The sequence below is a fragment of the Hyla sarda genome, chromosome 4 (genome assembly GCF_029499605.1).
Source record: "Hyla sarda isolate aHylSar1 chromosome 4, aHylSar1.hap1, whole genome shotgun sequence".
Taxonomy (NCBI): domain Eukaryota; kingdom Metazoa; phylum Chordata; class Amphibia; order Anura; family Hylidae; genus Hyla; species Hyla sarda.
The window spans coordinates 184,109,161-184,124,775 of NC_079192.1; the positions used below are offsets into that span (position 1 = coordinate 184,109,161).

General features: G+C 41.9%; 1 protein-coding gene across 5 annotated transcripts in view; it reads right to left on the reverse strand.

The window, feature by feature from the left end:
- PPP6R2 (protein phosphatase 6 regulatory subunit 2) overlaps nt 1-15,615 on the reverse strand; it is a 298,731-nt gene that overhangs the window by 184,211 nt on the left and 98,905 nt on the right. For all 5 annotated transcript variants that reach the window (XM_056573053.1, XM_056573055.1, XM_056573054.1 and 2 more), the window contains exons 8-9: nt 14,772-14,885; nt 6,790-6,919 (exon numbers count right to left, since the gene is read on the reverse strand). In XM_056573053.1, the coding sequence (XP_056429028.1) occupies nt 6,790-6,919; nt 14,772-14,885 (244 nt within the window). The remainder of the gene's footprint in view (nt 1-6,789; nt 6,920-14,771; nt 14,886-15,615) is intronic.

A 15,615-nucleotide genomic window follows, 5' to 3' on the forward strand; every position in this document is an offset into this window, starting at 1 on the left:
ATGGCTATCCGGCAACAGCTGAAGCAGTCTGCGCTGCTGGACAGCCGTTTATGCAATGGCCCCGACATATAAAAGCATTGTATGCTGATGCTACCTTCAACATGCGATGGCTCCTGAGAGGCCATCGTATGTTGAAATTATCGTATGTCGGGGCCATCGCAGGTCAGAGGATCACTGTTCTGCCATGCCTGATAAACAATGACCAGGTGGGCTTGTCCGGAGCCGACAAATAACAGACGGTATCCGACGCATATTGAATTTTGTTTCAGTCATGGAGAAGCGAGGAATGCCTTCTTTGCTTCTTACAATAGACGCAGAGAAGGCATTCAATGGGTTAGATAGCCCCAATGGACCCTAAGTTTTAGATAAATTTGGCTTGAAGGGAGTAATTGGGAGAGGAATACAGGCCTTGCATACTGAGCCTACTGCAAGGGTATATACTGCTGGAAGCAAGTCACGAGAATTCAGCATCACAAATGGAACCAGGCAAGGGTGCCCCCCTCACCATTAATATTTATCTTGATGATGGAACCACTTGCAGAGAACCATCAGATCTTCAGATATTACGGGGGTGCAGATAGGTAATAAAAACCACCGTTTAGGCCTATATGCAGATGACATAATTTTATGTTTAACGAACCCTAAACGATCATTAGCAAGTATAATTGCCTTACTTGAAGACTTCGGGAAATTAGCTATTACAGAGTTAACGTATCTAAGTCTGTAATTATGAGTGTTGCAATCTTACCATCCCTAAGGCTGCATTCACACTTCGTTTTTACATTACAGGTGCCGGATCCGGCTGGGGGAGGGGCAAACCGGGAGTTCAGCGCTGGTCTGGCTGGGATACGAGAGTGCCCGATTTGTCCCTCCCCCAGCCGGATCCGATTTATTGCTTCCATTATCTAGAGGGGAGATCCCCCTGGAGATAATCCAATCCCAGATCCCCCGATTCCAATCGTAGAAAATGGCTAGATCAGGGTATATGCACTTATGGAGATATGCTGATAGAAGGGAAGCCCCTCACTTTTGAACAACTTAGACATACAGGCTGCCTAGTGCGGATTTTTATAAGTTTTTGCAAGGGAGGCACTTGGACTCTGTAAACATCCTGGCGCAGACTCAGACCTTTCCACTTAAACAGGGTTTCTTTGGATTGGGGAGGATCCCCAGGGGGATCCCCCAAATTTAACAAGCATTGTTGGGAGGGGAGAAACACATTATTATATAGGTGGCACCTAACCCCATACAAAATATCTAAGATGTACCCAGGCACACCAGATAAATGTTGATGTAAATTACAGGAAGGAACATTGTTCCACATGTGGTGGGAATGCACTCGGATCCAAGAATTTTGGAAAAAAAATTTTTTATGTTATGCAAGATAATAGGTTTTGTATTTGCCTGGGGTCCAGAAGTAGCTTTGTTAAACCTTAATTTGGAGGACCTACACACATCAGATAAAACAGTTATAGTTCACTGCCTGACTATAGCCAGGAATAAAATAGCGGCCAAATGGAAAAGTACAGAAATACCAGAGGTTGGGGCTACAGTCAACTCTGTTCATCAGAATTGCCTTATGGAGTGGTCTATAGCTTCAGCTCACGATAAGTTCAGGTCTTTTACAAACGCTTGATCTAAGTGGTTGGGTTTTAAGCCACTGATTATTTAAGTTACGGAACTTTTTCCCTCTTTCTCCCCCCCCCACTTCTCTTTTCATATATATAGGAGCTTGAAAAAGGATCCTGTGTGATCTGAAACGTTGCTATGCTATGATGTGAAGTGAATAAATCTTTTTGCACCTTGGATTTACTTATGGAGTGCTGCACCATTTTTTCGGATATATATATATATATATATATATATATATATATATATATATATCCACAAAGAAGCAGAAGCGGCACTCCAAAGTCACAACAAATCGTGGTTTATTCACTCATCTGTGAAAGCTTTCACAGATGAGTGAATAAACCACGATTTATTGTGACTTTGGAGTGCCGCTTCTGCTTCTTTGTGGATATTACATTGGGGGTCGGTCTGCCCCTGAAGCTGAGCACCCACACGGATCTAGAATCCTGAGCCACGGTGCTTCCTCCTTCTCTTCCTTGTATATGTATGTGTATATATATATATATATATATATATATATATATATATATATATATATATATACACACAAAAATTTTTTTCTTCTCCTCTCTTGGGACTTTCGGGTTATATATTGTGGATATATTAGATAATACAATTGAAGTGAAGTTAGTCATTGTTTTGGATGTACATGTTTGTACACATGTTAGTTATTGTTTTTGTATGTAATGTATGAAAATAAATAAATACATTTTCAAAAAAGATAATGAAAATCATTGTCAGCATTTTCCATTATCGTTTTGTTGGGAACCTGGCATGTGGCTATCTGAGCCAGACGCTAGACTCAGGAGCGCCATGCAATCCTTCCTTTTACTGTTCTACTGGCTGCACTGAACACCCCCAGTGTCCCCCCGGCCTCCTAAAAAGTGTAGGGTAGCGGCAGCACAAGCCACTTACCCTGCACTGGGACTGTGCCCTAAACTATTAAAGAGCCTATAACACCCTATAACAGTGGTCTATTCCCAGCCCTGCTTCCATCTCCCCTACTTCCCTAAAATGTTGCAAAATTAAGCATAAAGGCGGGCCTGCAGACACAGTGCAGAGGAAGAGTCAGGCAAGGGGCCTGTTCATTTTACAAACATGCACTGCAGCAGGAAAAGCCAGAAGCACATAATTTACATATATGACTTGGCCAGGGTCCCTGACAGGCAGCCTCAGGTACCTGCCATAAATTGCTGTCCTGCATAAGTTGGTCAGCAGTGAAGCTCTGCAGCAGGGAAGATACAAGATGCAAGATCAGTGGGTGGATGCAACGTTATTGGTGGGGGAGGGGTCATGGAGCAGGAACAAAATGTTACATGATCTGTGATGTTTCGTACTCAGCTCAGCACATAATGGAAGTTGAATATACGAAACATCTCTAAGGCTAGAATCCCACTGAGGTTTTCCATGCATAAACGCAGATAAAAACGCCAATTTTGCCGCACAACGCTTCAATTCGATATTGAAATGAAAATTCTAGATCCACTTGGCGTTTTTCCTTTTGGCGTTTTATTTATTTATTTATTTATTTTTATTCTTTGGGCGTTTTCGGGCTCTTTTGTGCTCAGAGGCTGGTTTTAAAAAACGTCCTCAAATTCAGGTTTTTTTTCCGGAAAAATCTTGGTGTTTTCACAGGCGTTTTTATTTATTTTTTGAACTTTAGCGATCCCAAAAAGTGATGGAGATATCTTTTTTTTGTAAAATTTAGTAGGGTACCATTAAAAAATAAGATACAGTAGTGATGAAAAAAATTGTATTTACCGAAATTTATATGTTTATGAACAAAATTTTTATTAATTTTTAAACAGGGATCAATTTATGTGGGTGGGCAGAGAACTGAAAATCAATATAAAATAATATAAAAAACTGTAGAAAGGGGCCATTTAATGTAATTTAATTTTTAAAAATTTTTATTAGTAAAGTATTTTAATTATGTGTTTAATAAAATGTGTGTTTTTTTATTTATTAATTTTTTTTTTAGATTTTTTTGGTAGTATTACTACTCCCAGCATGGAACCTGTACTAATAGACAGATCGCAGCGGGTGTCACTTCTGACACCCCCTGCAATCCTCCGGTATAAGCTATAGAAGCGGGTGCCGGCCACACTTGTCTGGTCCCCTGCCTGACACTATACTCCGCTGTGATATGAAGTTCTCTTCACTTCACAGATTCATATTTTCAGCTGAGAGCTGTGATTGATCGGATAGTGTTGGCCACTCACAGCTCTCTGCGGCATTTACGAATCTGTGATGTGAAGAGAACAAGTGCGGCTGCCTCACGCTTATCTCTATAGCTTATACCAGAGGATTGCAGCAGGTGTCAGGAGTGACACCCACTGTGATCTGACCTTTACTGCAGGTACTACTACTCCCAACTACACCCGCAAACTCTGATCCATGCTGGGAGCTGTAGTACCTGCATTAATAGACAGACCGCAACAGGTGTCAGAAGTGACACCTGGGAAATCTGTCTATTAGTACAGATACTACAGCTCCCAGCATGGAGAAGAGTGTGCTCCATGTTGGGAGCAGTAGTACCTGCAGTAAAGGACAGATCAAATCAAGTGTCACAACTGACACTTGTTAGGATTGTCCTGATGTGAATTTCGGGACTCCGCGGTGCTCATGGCTACAGAGTCGGGAGAAAAGCTGATGCTGAGGAGTAGATAGAACTTAGAGTGAGCCTGCAATGTGTATACAGTATATACATTGCTGGCTCACTTAACCCCTTGCTGAGCTGTGCACTGGTGGACAGTGTAGGTTAACCCTTTGAGTGGTATACACTATATACAGCTATCTATAGATAGCTGTATATAGTGTATACAGAAGACGAAGAAGTCCCCTTACCTCCCTCCAGTCCCGGCTGGGTCCATGTAGCTCCGCCCCCCAGTGATGCCATCATTGGGGGCGGAGCTACAGACAGGAGCCAGGCTGGTAAGGGTGTGAGGCTCTGTTCACATTGGACGTTTTGTATTATGTGAACAGACCCTTCTACCAGTGTTTACCCGGACAGGAAGACTCCAGCTGTTGCTTAACTACAACCCCCAGCATGCCCAGACAGCCAAAGGCTGTGTGGGCAAGCTGGGAGTTTTAGTTTAGCGACAATTGGAGGCTCCCTGTTTGGGAAGACATTGCAATATGGGCACTTTCCCCAGCGGAGAGCACCAAAAATGTCCTAACCGATTTTTTTGTGTTTTTTTTTTCTCGTTTCAGATCCGTGTATGCAGAGGATTACGGCACATTTGGAGGACTACTTTGGATGAACTGGATATTTTTCCTTTTAATAAAATGGCTAACAAGGGCTGTGGGGGGGGGGGGTTAAAATAAAATAATTTTTCCACTGTGTCGTGTTTTTTTGTTTTGTTTTTTATTGAATTTTCCGGCTTAGTAGTGGAAGCAGTCTTATTAATGGAATCCATTACTAAGCCGGGGCTTCGCGTAAGCCACAAAAACAGCTAGCACTAACCCCCAATTATTACCCCGGTACCCACCATCACAGAGGTGCCAGGAAGAGCATCGAAAAGGGCGCTCCTGGGCCTAGGCAGTAACAGGCTGACGTTATTTAGGCTGGCGAGGGACAGTAACAATGGTCTTCGCCCACCCTGGTAACGTCAGGCTGTTGCTGCTTGGTTGGTATCTGGCTGTGAATAAAAATATGGGGAACCCTATGCATTATTTTTTCCACCCATAAATTAATTTTTTTTAAAAGCATAGGGTTCCCCATATTTTTATTCTCATCCAGATACTAACAAACCTGCAAGAGCATGACGTTACTAGGGTGGGCTAGGACCTCACCAGCCTAAATAACGCCAGCCTGTTACCGCCTAGGCCCAGGAGCACCATTTTTGACACTCAGGGCCTGTTGGTACTGTGGCAGTTGGTACCGGGGTAATAATTGGGGGTTAGCGCTAGCTGTTTTTGGGGCTAACGCTAAGCCCAGGCTTAGTAATGGATTCCGTCAATAAGACGGCTTCCATTACTAAGCCTGAAAATTCAATTTAAACAAAAACACGACACAGTAGAAAAATGATTTTATTAAAAAAAAAAAAAAAACACTCCCCCACAGCCCTCATCAGTCATTTTACTAAAAGGCAAAAAACCAGTTAATCCGCAGTAGTCCTCCGAATCCACCATAATCCTCTGCATACACAAATGCAAAGGCCAAAGGCCTACACAAAAAATGGGTTAGGCCTTTGGCTGTGTGGGCATGCTGGGAGTTGTAGTTTAGCAAAAGCTGGAGCCTCCCCTGTCTGGGAAGACACTGGTAGAAGGGTCTGTTCACATTATAAAAAACGTGCAATGTGAACTTAGCCACACACCCTTACCAGCCTGGCTCACGTCTGTAGCTCCGCCTCCCCAATGACATCATAACTAGGGGGTGCAGCTACACAGACCTGGCGGGGACAGGGTATCAGGGAGGTAAGCGGACCTAGTCTTCTGTATACGCTATATACAGCTATCTATAGATTGCTGTATATAGTGTATACCGCCCAAAGGAGCTATAGGAGCAGGAAGTCCTGTCAGTCTGGTGACCGGGGGAGGTGAGTATTGATGCTATACATGACTCCCTATCTCCTTGCACTCTGTGGACTGGGAGCTCAGCATACGACCCACAGAGTGGTACCCTTAAGTCAGTGAAAAACTGCCACAAAGTTTCCACACACCAGGAAAAACAGCAGAAAGAAATAATCACCAGAAAAACTGCCAAAATGCAGGAAAAAGCTGTGGCAGTTATTCTGGCAGTTTTTCCTGACGTTTTTTCTAGGGGGAAAAAAACCTCAATGGAATCCTAGCCTAACAGCTGAGAAGACGGCAGTCCTGGTCACATGACAACACAGTAAAATAGTGACACAGTGGCAGAACTTAAAAGGTGTACTTATCATCCTTTGGATAGGGGATAAGATGTTAGATCTCGGGGGGTCCTGCTGCTGGGGACCCCCGCTATCTCCTGGCCGGCAGTATCTGGAACACAGAAGCTTGGAGCTTCCGCATTCGTGACGTCACGCCCCACCCCCTCCTTTCAATAGGGGATAAGATGTTTTCAGCGGAGTACCCCTTTAAACCTACTTCACATTTTTTGCTGATCTGCCCTTTCCATTACATATTACATGTATTTTTAATCAGGATAACCCATTTAACACATGCAAAAACACTCACCTTAGGGGGTTGCTGGAGCAGATGGTGAAAGTCCTTTAGACGTGATTCTATGCCCTGAATAACACTGCTACTGACCACTGTACCTGGCCTCTCATATCCCTGAGGAAGTGAATCTAACAGAGGATCCACGCTACAAAAACAAAGAAATAAGTGGTGAGATACAGTACATTACAACAGCAGAAACTCTAATTATTGAGTCTAAGGCTGGATTTACATACAGAATTTTCCCCTTCTTCTGTGTTTTGGCCTCACTCCTGGTTTTGGCTATCAATAATAACCAAGATACTATGGCCCAGATTTATCTGTCTAAGGCAAAAATGTGATAACAACCAAAAACAGCTCATTTTGAAATATGAAGGCAGAGCAGTGATTGGTTGCTAATTAGACAAAAATAAGGCACAATTTTGTGTCCGACAGACAGATAAATCTGGGCCTAGGGGGTGAACCCAGCCTAAAAGTGGCTTAACCCATTTTTCTTACAGTGTCGTATATTTATACACGACAAAGGTAAAGTAATAAACTTACGCCACTAGTCTCCTGATAATACATTCACATATTGGTATACCTTTTAGCGATAGAAATAAAAGCTAAGTTTTATGTATTCACTACCCCTATTTATTTGCTAAAGTAATAAACTTTAGCTCTCAAAAATAGAAATAGGAGGATGTGGATTAAAAACAATGTATAAACACATTATATCCTTAGACACCCACACCAATTTCCTCTATATTCTTTAAAATTTTGAACATAGGAATATTGTTGCATAAATAAAATGGCAACAAAGAAACATGTAAGAATAGATGTACAATTTATTAATTAAGAATAAATAAATATTAAATAAAATAGACATAACAGTTCAAGATAACATCATGACTACAGGGACTAAATCGCGGCAATATCTACATTTTCCCACTAGATGGAAGTATAATGGCCTAGTACACATAAATACTTAAGTTGAACACAAGATGGAAGCATATATATCAACAAGATATCACATACAAAATTATATAGCTTTTGGTTTTTAGGAATCAATACTTTTGTACAATAAAAACTGTTTTGATTACTTTTTATTCCTGTGTGTGGGAAGAAAGATGAGCAGAAAACTGCTGGTTTTACAGTTTCTTTTCCATGGTGTTTCTGTTATAATAAAAAATACAGTCATGGCCGTAAATGTTGGCACCCCTGAATTTTTTCTAGAAAATTAAAGGGGTAATCCGGTGAAAACCTTTTTTCTTTTAAATCAACTGGTGGCAGAAAGTTAAACATATTTGTAAATTACTTCTATTAAAAAAATCTTAATCCTTCCTGTACTTATTAGCTGCTGAATACTACAGAGGAAATTCTTTTCTTTTTGGAACACTGATGACATCACGAGCACAGTTCTCTCTGCTGACGTTATTATAATAATAATAATAACGCTTTATTTATTGCTGCAAGGCAGAAGTGCTAACCACTGAGCCACCATGCTGCCCTTAGCATACATCTGCTATGCATGGTTGCTAAAAAGGACAGAGATGTCAGCAGAGAGCACTGTGCTTGTGATGTCATCAGTGTTCCAAAAAGAAAGGAATTTCCTCTGTAGCATTCAGCAGCTAATAAGTACTGGAAGGATTAAGATTTTTTAATAGAAGTAATTTACAAATATGTTTAACTTTCTGCCACCAGTTGATTTAAAAGAAAAAATGTTTTCACCAGAGTACCCCTTTAAGTATTTCTCACAGAAAAGGATTGCAGTAACACATTTTTTGCTATACACATGTTTATTCCCTTTGTGTGTATTGGAACCAAACCAAAAAAAGGGAGGGAAAAAAAAGAGCAAATTGGACATACTGTCACACCAAACCCCAAAAATGGTCTGGACAAAATTATTGGCAACCTTTCAAAATTGTGTAAAAATAAGATTGTTTCAAGCATATGATGCTCCTTTAAACTCACCTGGGGCAAGTAACAGGTGTGGACAATATAAAAATCACACCTGAAAGCAGATAAAAAGGAGAGAAGTTCACTTAGTTTTTGCATTGTGTGTCTGTGTGTGCCTGCCACACTAAGCATGGACAACAGAAAGAGGAGAAGAGAACTTTCTAAGGACTTGAGAACCAAATTTGTGAAAATATATCAACAATCTCAAGGTTACAAGTCCATCTCCAGAGATCTAGATTTTCCTTTGTCCACAGTGCGCAACATTATCAAGAAGTTTGCAACCCATGGAACTGTAGCTAATCTCCCTGGGAGTGGACAGAAGACAACAATTGATGGAAGGTGTCAACACAGGATAGTCCGAATGGTGGATAAGCAGCCTCAAACAAGTTACGAAGATACTCAAGCTGTCCTGCAGGCTCAAGGAGCATCAGTGTCAACACGAACACAGTGATCAGTCAACATTTAAATTAAATGAAACGCTATGGCAGGAGACCCAGGAGGACCCCACTGCTGACACAGAGACATAAAAAAAGCAAGGCTACATTTTGCCAAAATGAACTTGAGTAAGCCAAAATTCTTCTGGAAAAACATCTTGTGAACAGATGAGACCAAGATAGAGCTTTTTGGTAAAGCACATCATTCGAGTGTTTACCGAAATCGGAATGAGGCCTACAAAGAAAAGAACACAGTACCTACAGTGAAATTTGGTGGAGGTTTAATTATGTTTTGGGGTTGTTTTGCTGCCTCTGGCACTGGGTGCCTTGAATTTGTACAAGGCATCATGAAATCTTAGTATTAACAACGGATTTTGGGTCACACTGTACAGCCCAGTGTCAGAAAGCTGCGTTTGCATCCAAGATCTTGGGTAATCCAGCGGGACAATGACCCCAAACATACATCAAAGAGCTCCCAGAAATGAATGGCAAGCGCTGGAGAGTTCTGAAGTGGCCAGCAATGAGTCCAGATCTAAATCCCATTGAACACCTGTGGAGAGATCTTGAAATTGCTGTTGGGAAAAGGCATCCTTCGAATAAGAGAGACCTGGAGCAGTTTGCAAAGGAAGAGTGGTCCAACATTCCGGCTGAGAGATGTAAGAAGCTTATTGATGGCTATAGGAAGCGACTGATTTCATATATTTTTCCAAAGGGTGTGCAACCAAATATTAAGATAAGGGTGCCAATAATTTTTTCCAGCCTACTTTTGGAGTTTGGTGTGCTATCATGTCCAATTTGCTTGTTTTCCTCCCTTTTTCGGTTTGGTTCCAATACACACAAAGAGAATAAACATGTGTATAGCAAAACATGTGTTGCTGCAATCATTTTCTGTAAAAAATTTCAGGATTGCCAACATTTACAGCCATGACTGTACCACCTGATTTTATTATATGATTCATAACACATAAGGCAGTACAGTACACACATAGGAGACTTCAATGCATCCCTACTGACTGCTGCAGGTGAAGTTTTAAACAATTATGTCAATTGGTCAATTAACTGTGCTAATCTCCTTCCTCTCCTTCTGTAGAATTACAGTATGCTTTCTGAAGCATGGATAGAGAACATTTTACTACTCCTTATGGGGCCAGCTGATCCTCCTCCCCTATACGGTTTTACAGATTGCAGATTTTCTTCCTCTCCCCGCATACTTCCAACACTATCCCCATTGGCCTCCAATTAGCCGTTCCCATGGGCTGAAGGAGAGCTGCAACTACATTGTAGGCAGCTACTAAGTCAACCTGCTCTAGAAAGTGGTCTTTAAAGGGTTGGACCTGGACTTACGGGATATTCATCTTTAGAAAGATGTTCCTTAAGGAGGAGAGATATTTTGCATGTCTTCCCAGGGAGCACTGCCCTAAAGACCTACCAGATGCATCTCCACAATCTCCACAAGGAGAATAATCATTAATATAACTGACAAAAATCTAAATAGAGCTTTTAACTAGTGACAATGTACCAATTCTACTTGACTGGCACTTTTTTTCCAGAGCATTTGGATAAGCATACATGGACTACTACAGTAAAATCTCCCTTAGTGGACACCTCCCAAAAGCGGACATTGTTTTATTCCCCAGCAGAGTCCCATAAGACTTAATTTATTTGCACCCTACGAATAGGGGACAATCCCAATAATGGACGCAGACACACCATATAGGAGACAAAACACTCCCAATATGGGACAAAACACTCCCAACAGGGGACAAAACCCGCCCAATAGGGGAAAACCAGGCGTATGTGCTGGCCTTACCTTGTACACAAGGCTGCCGTCAGGGGGTGTACAGCCAATACCCCAGTAAGAGGCCCGGGTTCCCAGTAGGCCTTCTTCTGTACGTCCGCTGGCCACATAATTTGCCCCCTGCCTCTTAACCCCCCATGCCACTTTATTTCCTCTGTGCCAAATCATCCCCCCCCTTTTATTACCCCCTGTGCCGCATCATTTCCTCTTGATCCCCCCCCCCTCGTGACATTTCATTCCCCTTTTATTACCCTCTGTGGTAAAGAGTGGGTGGTGAATTTGCACAATGTGTGCCATTTCGTCCCAACTGTGTAATTTCATCCCTCCCGTGCCATTTCATTCCCCCTTTATCCCCCTGTGCCAAATCATTCCCCCCTTACTTCTTGTGCTAAATCACTTTTCCCCTTCCCTCGTTTGTTCTTCTGGCCAGCAGGCTCGGGTACAGGGGCTCTCAACAGGTTTGAGGTTCTACTGATGTCCTCTGCGCTGCACTTACTGAGAGCAGAGGCGGCGGCTGCGGGCACTAACGAGTGATGTCGGGAGAACATCAATCCCGCTGAGACGCTGCCCTAAGTCTGCTGGCCAGGTAAGAGGAACAACAGGGAGAGGAGGGAAGGGGAAAAGTGGCACAAGGAGTAAGGGCGGATGATTTGGTACAGGGCAGAGGGAATAAAATGGCAAAGGGGGTTCAAAGGGGGAGGAATGAAGTGGGATTAGAAGGATCAAGAGGGGAAATAAACTAGCAGGGGGGGGGGGGTGAAATTGTACAGGAGGTGATTAAACGTCACTGGAAGATTCTACTGTAATATTACTTTTTATCGTGTTTTATAGATAATTACAGTGCATAGTGAAAGTATTCAGCCCCCTTGAACTTTTTGACCTTTTGCCACATTTCAGGCTTCAAACATAAAGATATAAAACTGTAATTTTTTGTGAAGAATCAACAACAAGTGGGACACAATCATGAAGTGGAATGAAATTTATTGGATATTTCAAACTTTTTTAACAAATAAAAAACTGAAAAATTGGGCATGCAAAATTATTCAGCCCCCTTAAATTAATACTTTGTAGCGCCACCTTTTGCTGTGATTACAGCTGTAAGTCGCTTGGGGTATGTCTCTATCAGTTTTGCACATCGAGAGACTGAAATTTTTGCCCATTCCTTCTTGCAAAACAGCTTGAGCTCAGTGAGGTTGGATGGAGAGCTTTTGTAAACAGCAGTTTTCAGTTCTTTCCACAGATTCTCGATTGGATTCAGGTCTGGACTTTGACTTGGCCATTCTAATACCTGGATATGTTTATTTGTGAACCATTCCATTGTAGATTTTGCTTAATGTTTTGGATCATTGTCTTGTTAGAAGACAAATCTCCGTCCCAATCTCAGGTCTCTTGCAGACTCCATCAGGTTTTCTTCTAGAACGGTCCTGTATTTTGCTCCATCCATCTTCCCATCAATTTTAACCATCTTCCCTGTCCCTGCTGAAGAAAAGCAGGCCCAAACCATGATGCTTCCACCACCATGTTTGACAGTGGGGATGGTGTCTTCCGGGTGATGAGCTATGTTGCTTTAACACCAAACATAACGTTTTGCATTGTTGTCAAAACGTTCAATTTTGGTTTCATCTGACCAGAGCACCTTCTTCCACATGTTTGGTGTGTCTCCCAGGACTCAGCGTTTTTCCGTTTTTGCATTTTCATTTTTTCTTCCTTACCTTTAAAAAATCATCACTCTTTCAATTTTGCACCTAAAAATCCATATGCTGGCTTATTTTTTGTGCCACCAATTCATTTTACCCAAAAATCTATGGCAAAACGGGAGAAAAAATCATTGAGAGACAAAATTGAAAAAAATCAAACCGCCATTTTGTAACTTTTGGGGGCTTCCGTTTCTACACAGTAAATTTTTTGGTAAAAATTGCACCTCATGTTTATTCTGTAGGTCCATACGATTAAAATGATACCCTACTTATATAGGTTTGATTTTGTCGTACTTCTGGAAAAAATCATAACTACATGCAGGAAAATTTATACGTTTGAAATTGTCCTCTTCTGACCCCTTTAACTTTTTAATTTTTCTGCGTATGGGGGTGGTATGAGTGCTAATTTTTTGCCCGTAATCTGAAGTTTTTAGCAGTACCATTTTTGCATTGATAGGACTTATTGATCCAAAAAATGCACTATTTTGGACTTTGGAATTTTTTTTGCGCGCACACCATTGATCGTGCGGTTTAATTAACAATATATTTTTATAATTCGGACATTTCCGCATACGGCGATATCACATATGGTTATTTTTATTTACACAGTTTTATTTTTATTTTTTATGGGAAAAGGGGGGAGATTCAAACTTTTAATAGGGAAGGGGTTAAATGATCTTTATTCACTTTTTTTTTTTTTTTTTGCAGTGTTATAGCTCCCATAGGGACCTATAACACTGCACACACTGATCTTTCACATTGATCACTGGTTTCTCATAGGAAACCAGTGATCGATGATTCTGCTGCTTGACTGCTCATGCCTGGATCTCAGGCACTGAGCAGTCATTCGGCGATCGGACAGCGAGGAGGCAGGTAGGGACCCTCCGGCTGTCCTGTAAGCTGTTCGGGATGCCGCGATTTCACCGCGGCTATATCGAACAGCTCCCTGAGCTAACCGGCATGCTTTCACTTTCACTTTAGACGCGGCGTCTAAAGTGAACTTTGAACTCCGCGTCTAAAGGGTTAATAGCGCGCAATGCTGCGCACTATTAGCCACGGGTCCCGGCCGTTGTTAGAGGCCAGGCCCCGCGTTATAGATCGGGAGCGGACTCATGACGTACTGGTATGTCATGAGTGCTTAAGGGGTTAAAACGACACTTTTTATGGATATCTTTAAGAAATGACTTTCTTCTTGCCACTCTTCCATAAAGGCCAGATTTGTGCAGTATACAAATGATTGTTGTCTTATGGACAGAGTCTCCCACCTCAGCTGCAGATCTCTGCAGTTCATCCAGAGTGATCATGGGCCTCTTGGCTGCATCTCTGATCAGTCTTCTCCTTGCATGAGCTGAAAGTTTAGAGGGACGGCCAGGTCTTCATAGATTTGCAGTGGTCCGATACTCTACTCCTTCCATTTCAATATTATCGCTTGCACAGTGCTCCTTGGGAAATCTTTTTGTATCCAAATCCATCTTTAAACTTTTCCACAACTGTATCTCGGACCTGCCTGGTGTGTTCCTTTTCTTCATGATGCTCTCTGCGCTTTAAACGGACATCTGATACAGTGCAGGTGCATTTATACGGAGACTTGATTACACACAGGTGGATTCTATTTATCATCATTAGTCATTTAGGTCAACATTGGATCATTCAGAGATCCTCACTGAACTTCTGGAGAGAGTTTGCTGCACTGTAAGTAAAGGGGCTGAATAATTTTGCACGCCCAATTTTTCAGTTTTTTATCTGTTAACAAAGTTTGAAATATGCAATCAATTTCGTTCCACTTCATGATTGTGTCCCACTTGTTGTTGATTCTTCACAAAAATTAGTTTTATATATTATGTTTGAAGCCTGAAATGTGGCAAAAGGTCAAAAAGTTCAAGGGGGGGCGAATACTTTCACTATGCACTGTACACTCTAAAGTGAGTACAGTACAGTATTCGGTCATTAAGAAAGATTTTTGAGCCTGTGTCCGCTATTGGGAGATTCTACTGTAACTGGATATATAGGAAATAAAAAATTCATGAGTATACATTTAAATATATTGATGGGTTTTTGACCGTGACAGAATGCACACTAAGACAGATGTCAACCAAAGCTTGCTTTATTGTATACTATCAAAGATTTACAAACCTTGGTCTTCTGGTTTCCAGTAACGTCAGCAAAATCTGAGTCCCACACACAACACAGCTCTCAGTTGGCTCTCCTTTAAACATGTTGTGCAAAAGTTGCTCTACACACTGTTGTCTACAGGTAAAAAATAATGCACACTGTTACTTTTTAAAACTACTTATAAAGGCCAACAACGCACATAGCCAAACAGAAACAAAGCATAAATACCGAATACCTACATTTTTGTCCTGCACGATATGAATTTTTCCCATACCGCAATACCGGTTGGGCCCCTCCCCCTCGGGAATAAATGAATTATCAACCCAGCGCTGCGCTGTCCCCACATCGGGGAACTAATCATATGTGACCCTGCTTCAAGCCCGGGCATAAGGATACAGCGTACAGTACAGAGTTCCAGCGCCGGTGCCCACAAGAAAAAGGAGGACGAGGAAGGCAGCGCTTACGGGTGACATGTGATTAGTTCCCCGATTGAGACAGCGCAGCGCTGGGCTGATAATGAATTTTGTGGGGGGGGGGAGCAGGACAGCGCTCGCGGGTCACATGATGGGGGGGGGGGGGGGAGAAATACGGTTATATACCGTGGAACCGCCATAGGTTACAAAAAACCATGATACACATTTTTGGTTCTACCGCCCAGCTCTACTTTCTAGCATCGTATTATGTCTCTAAAGTTCGGGCAGGAGAGTAATTGAATTGACACTTTAAGGTAACACTTAACCTAGAGCAACAGAATCCAACATCACAGATTACTTTTATGGCAAACAGTAGTCCAACGATGGTCATTTCAAATAAGTAGAAGGACAATCAGCCAAAATGGTCAAATTCTCCCATTTTGGCCAACTAC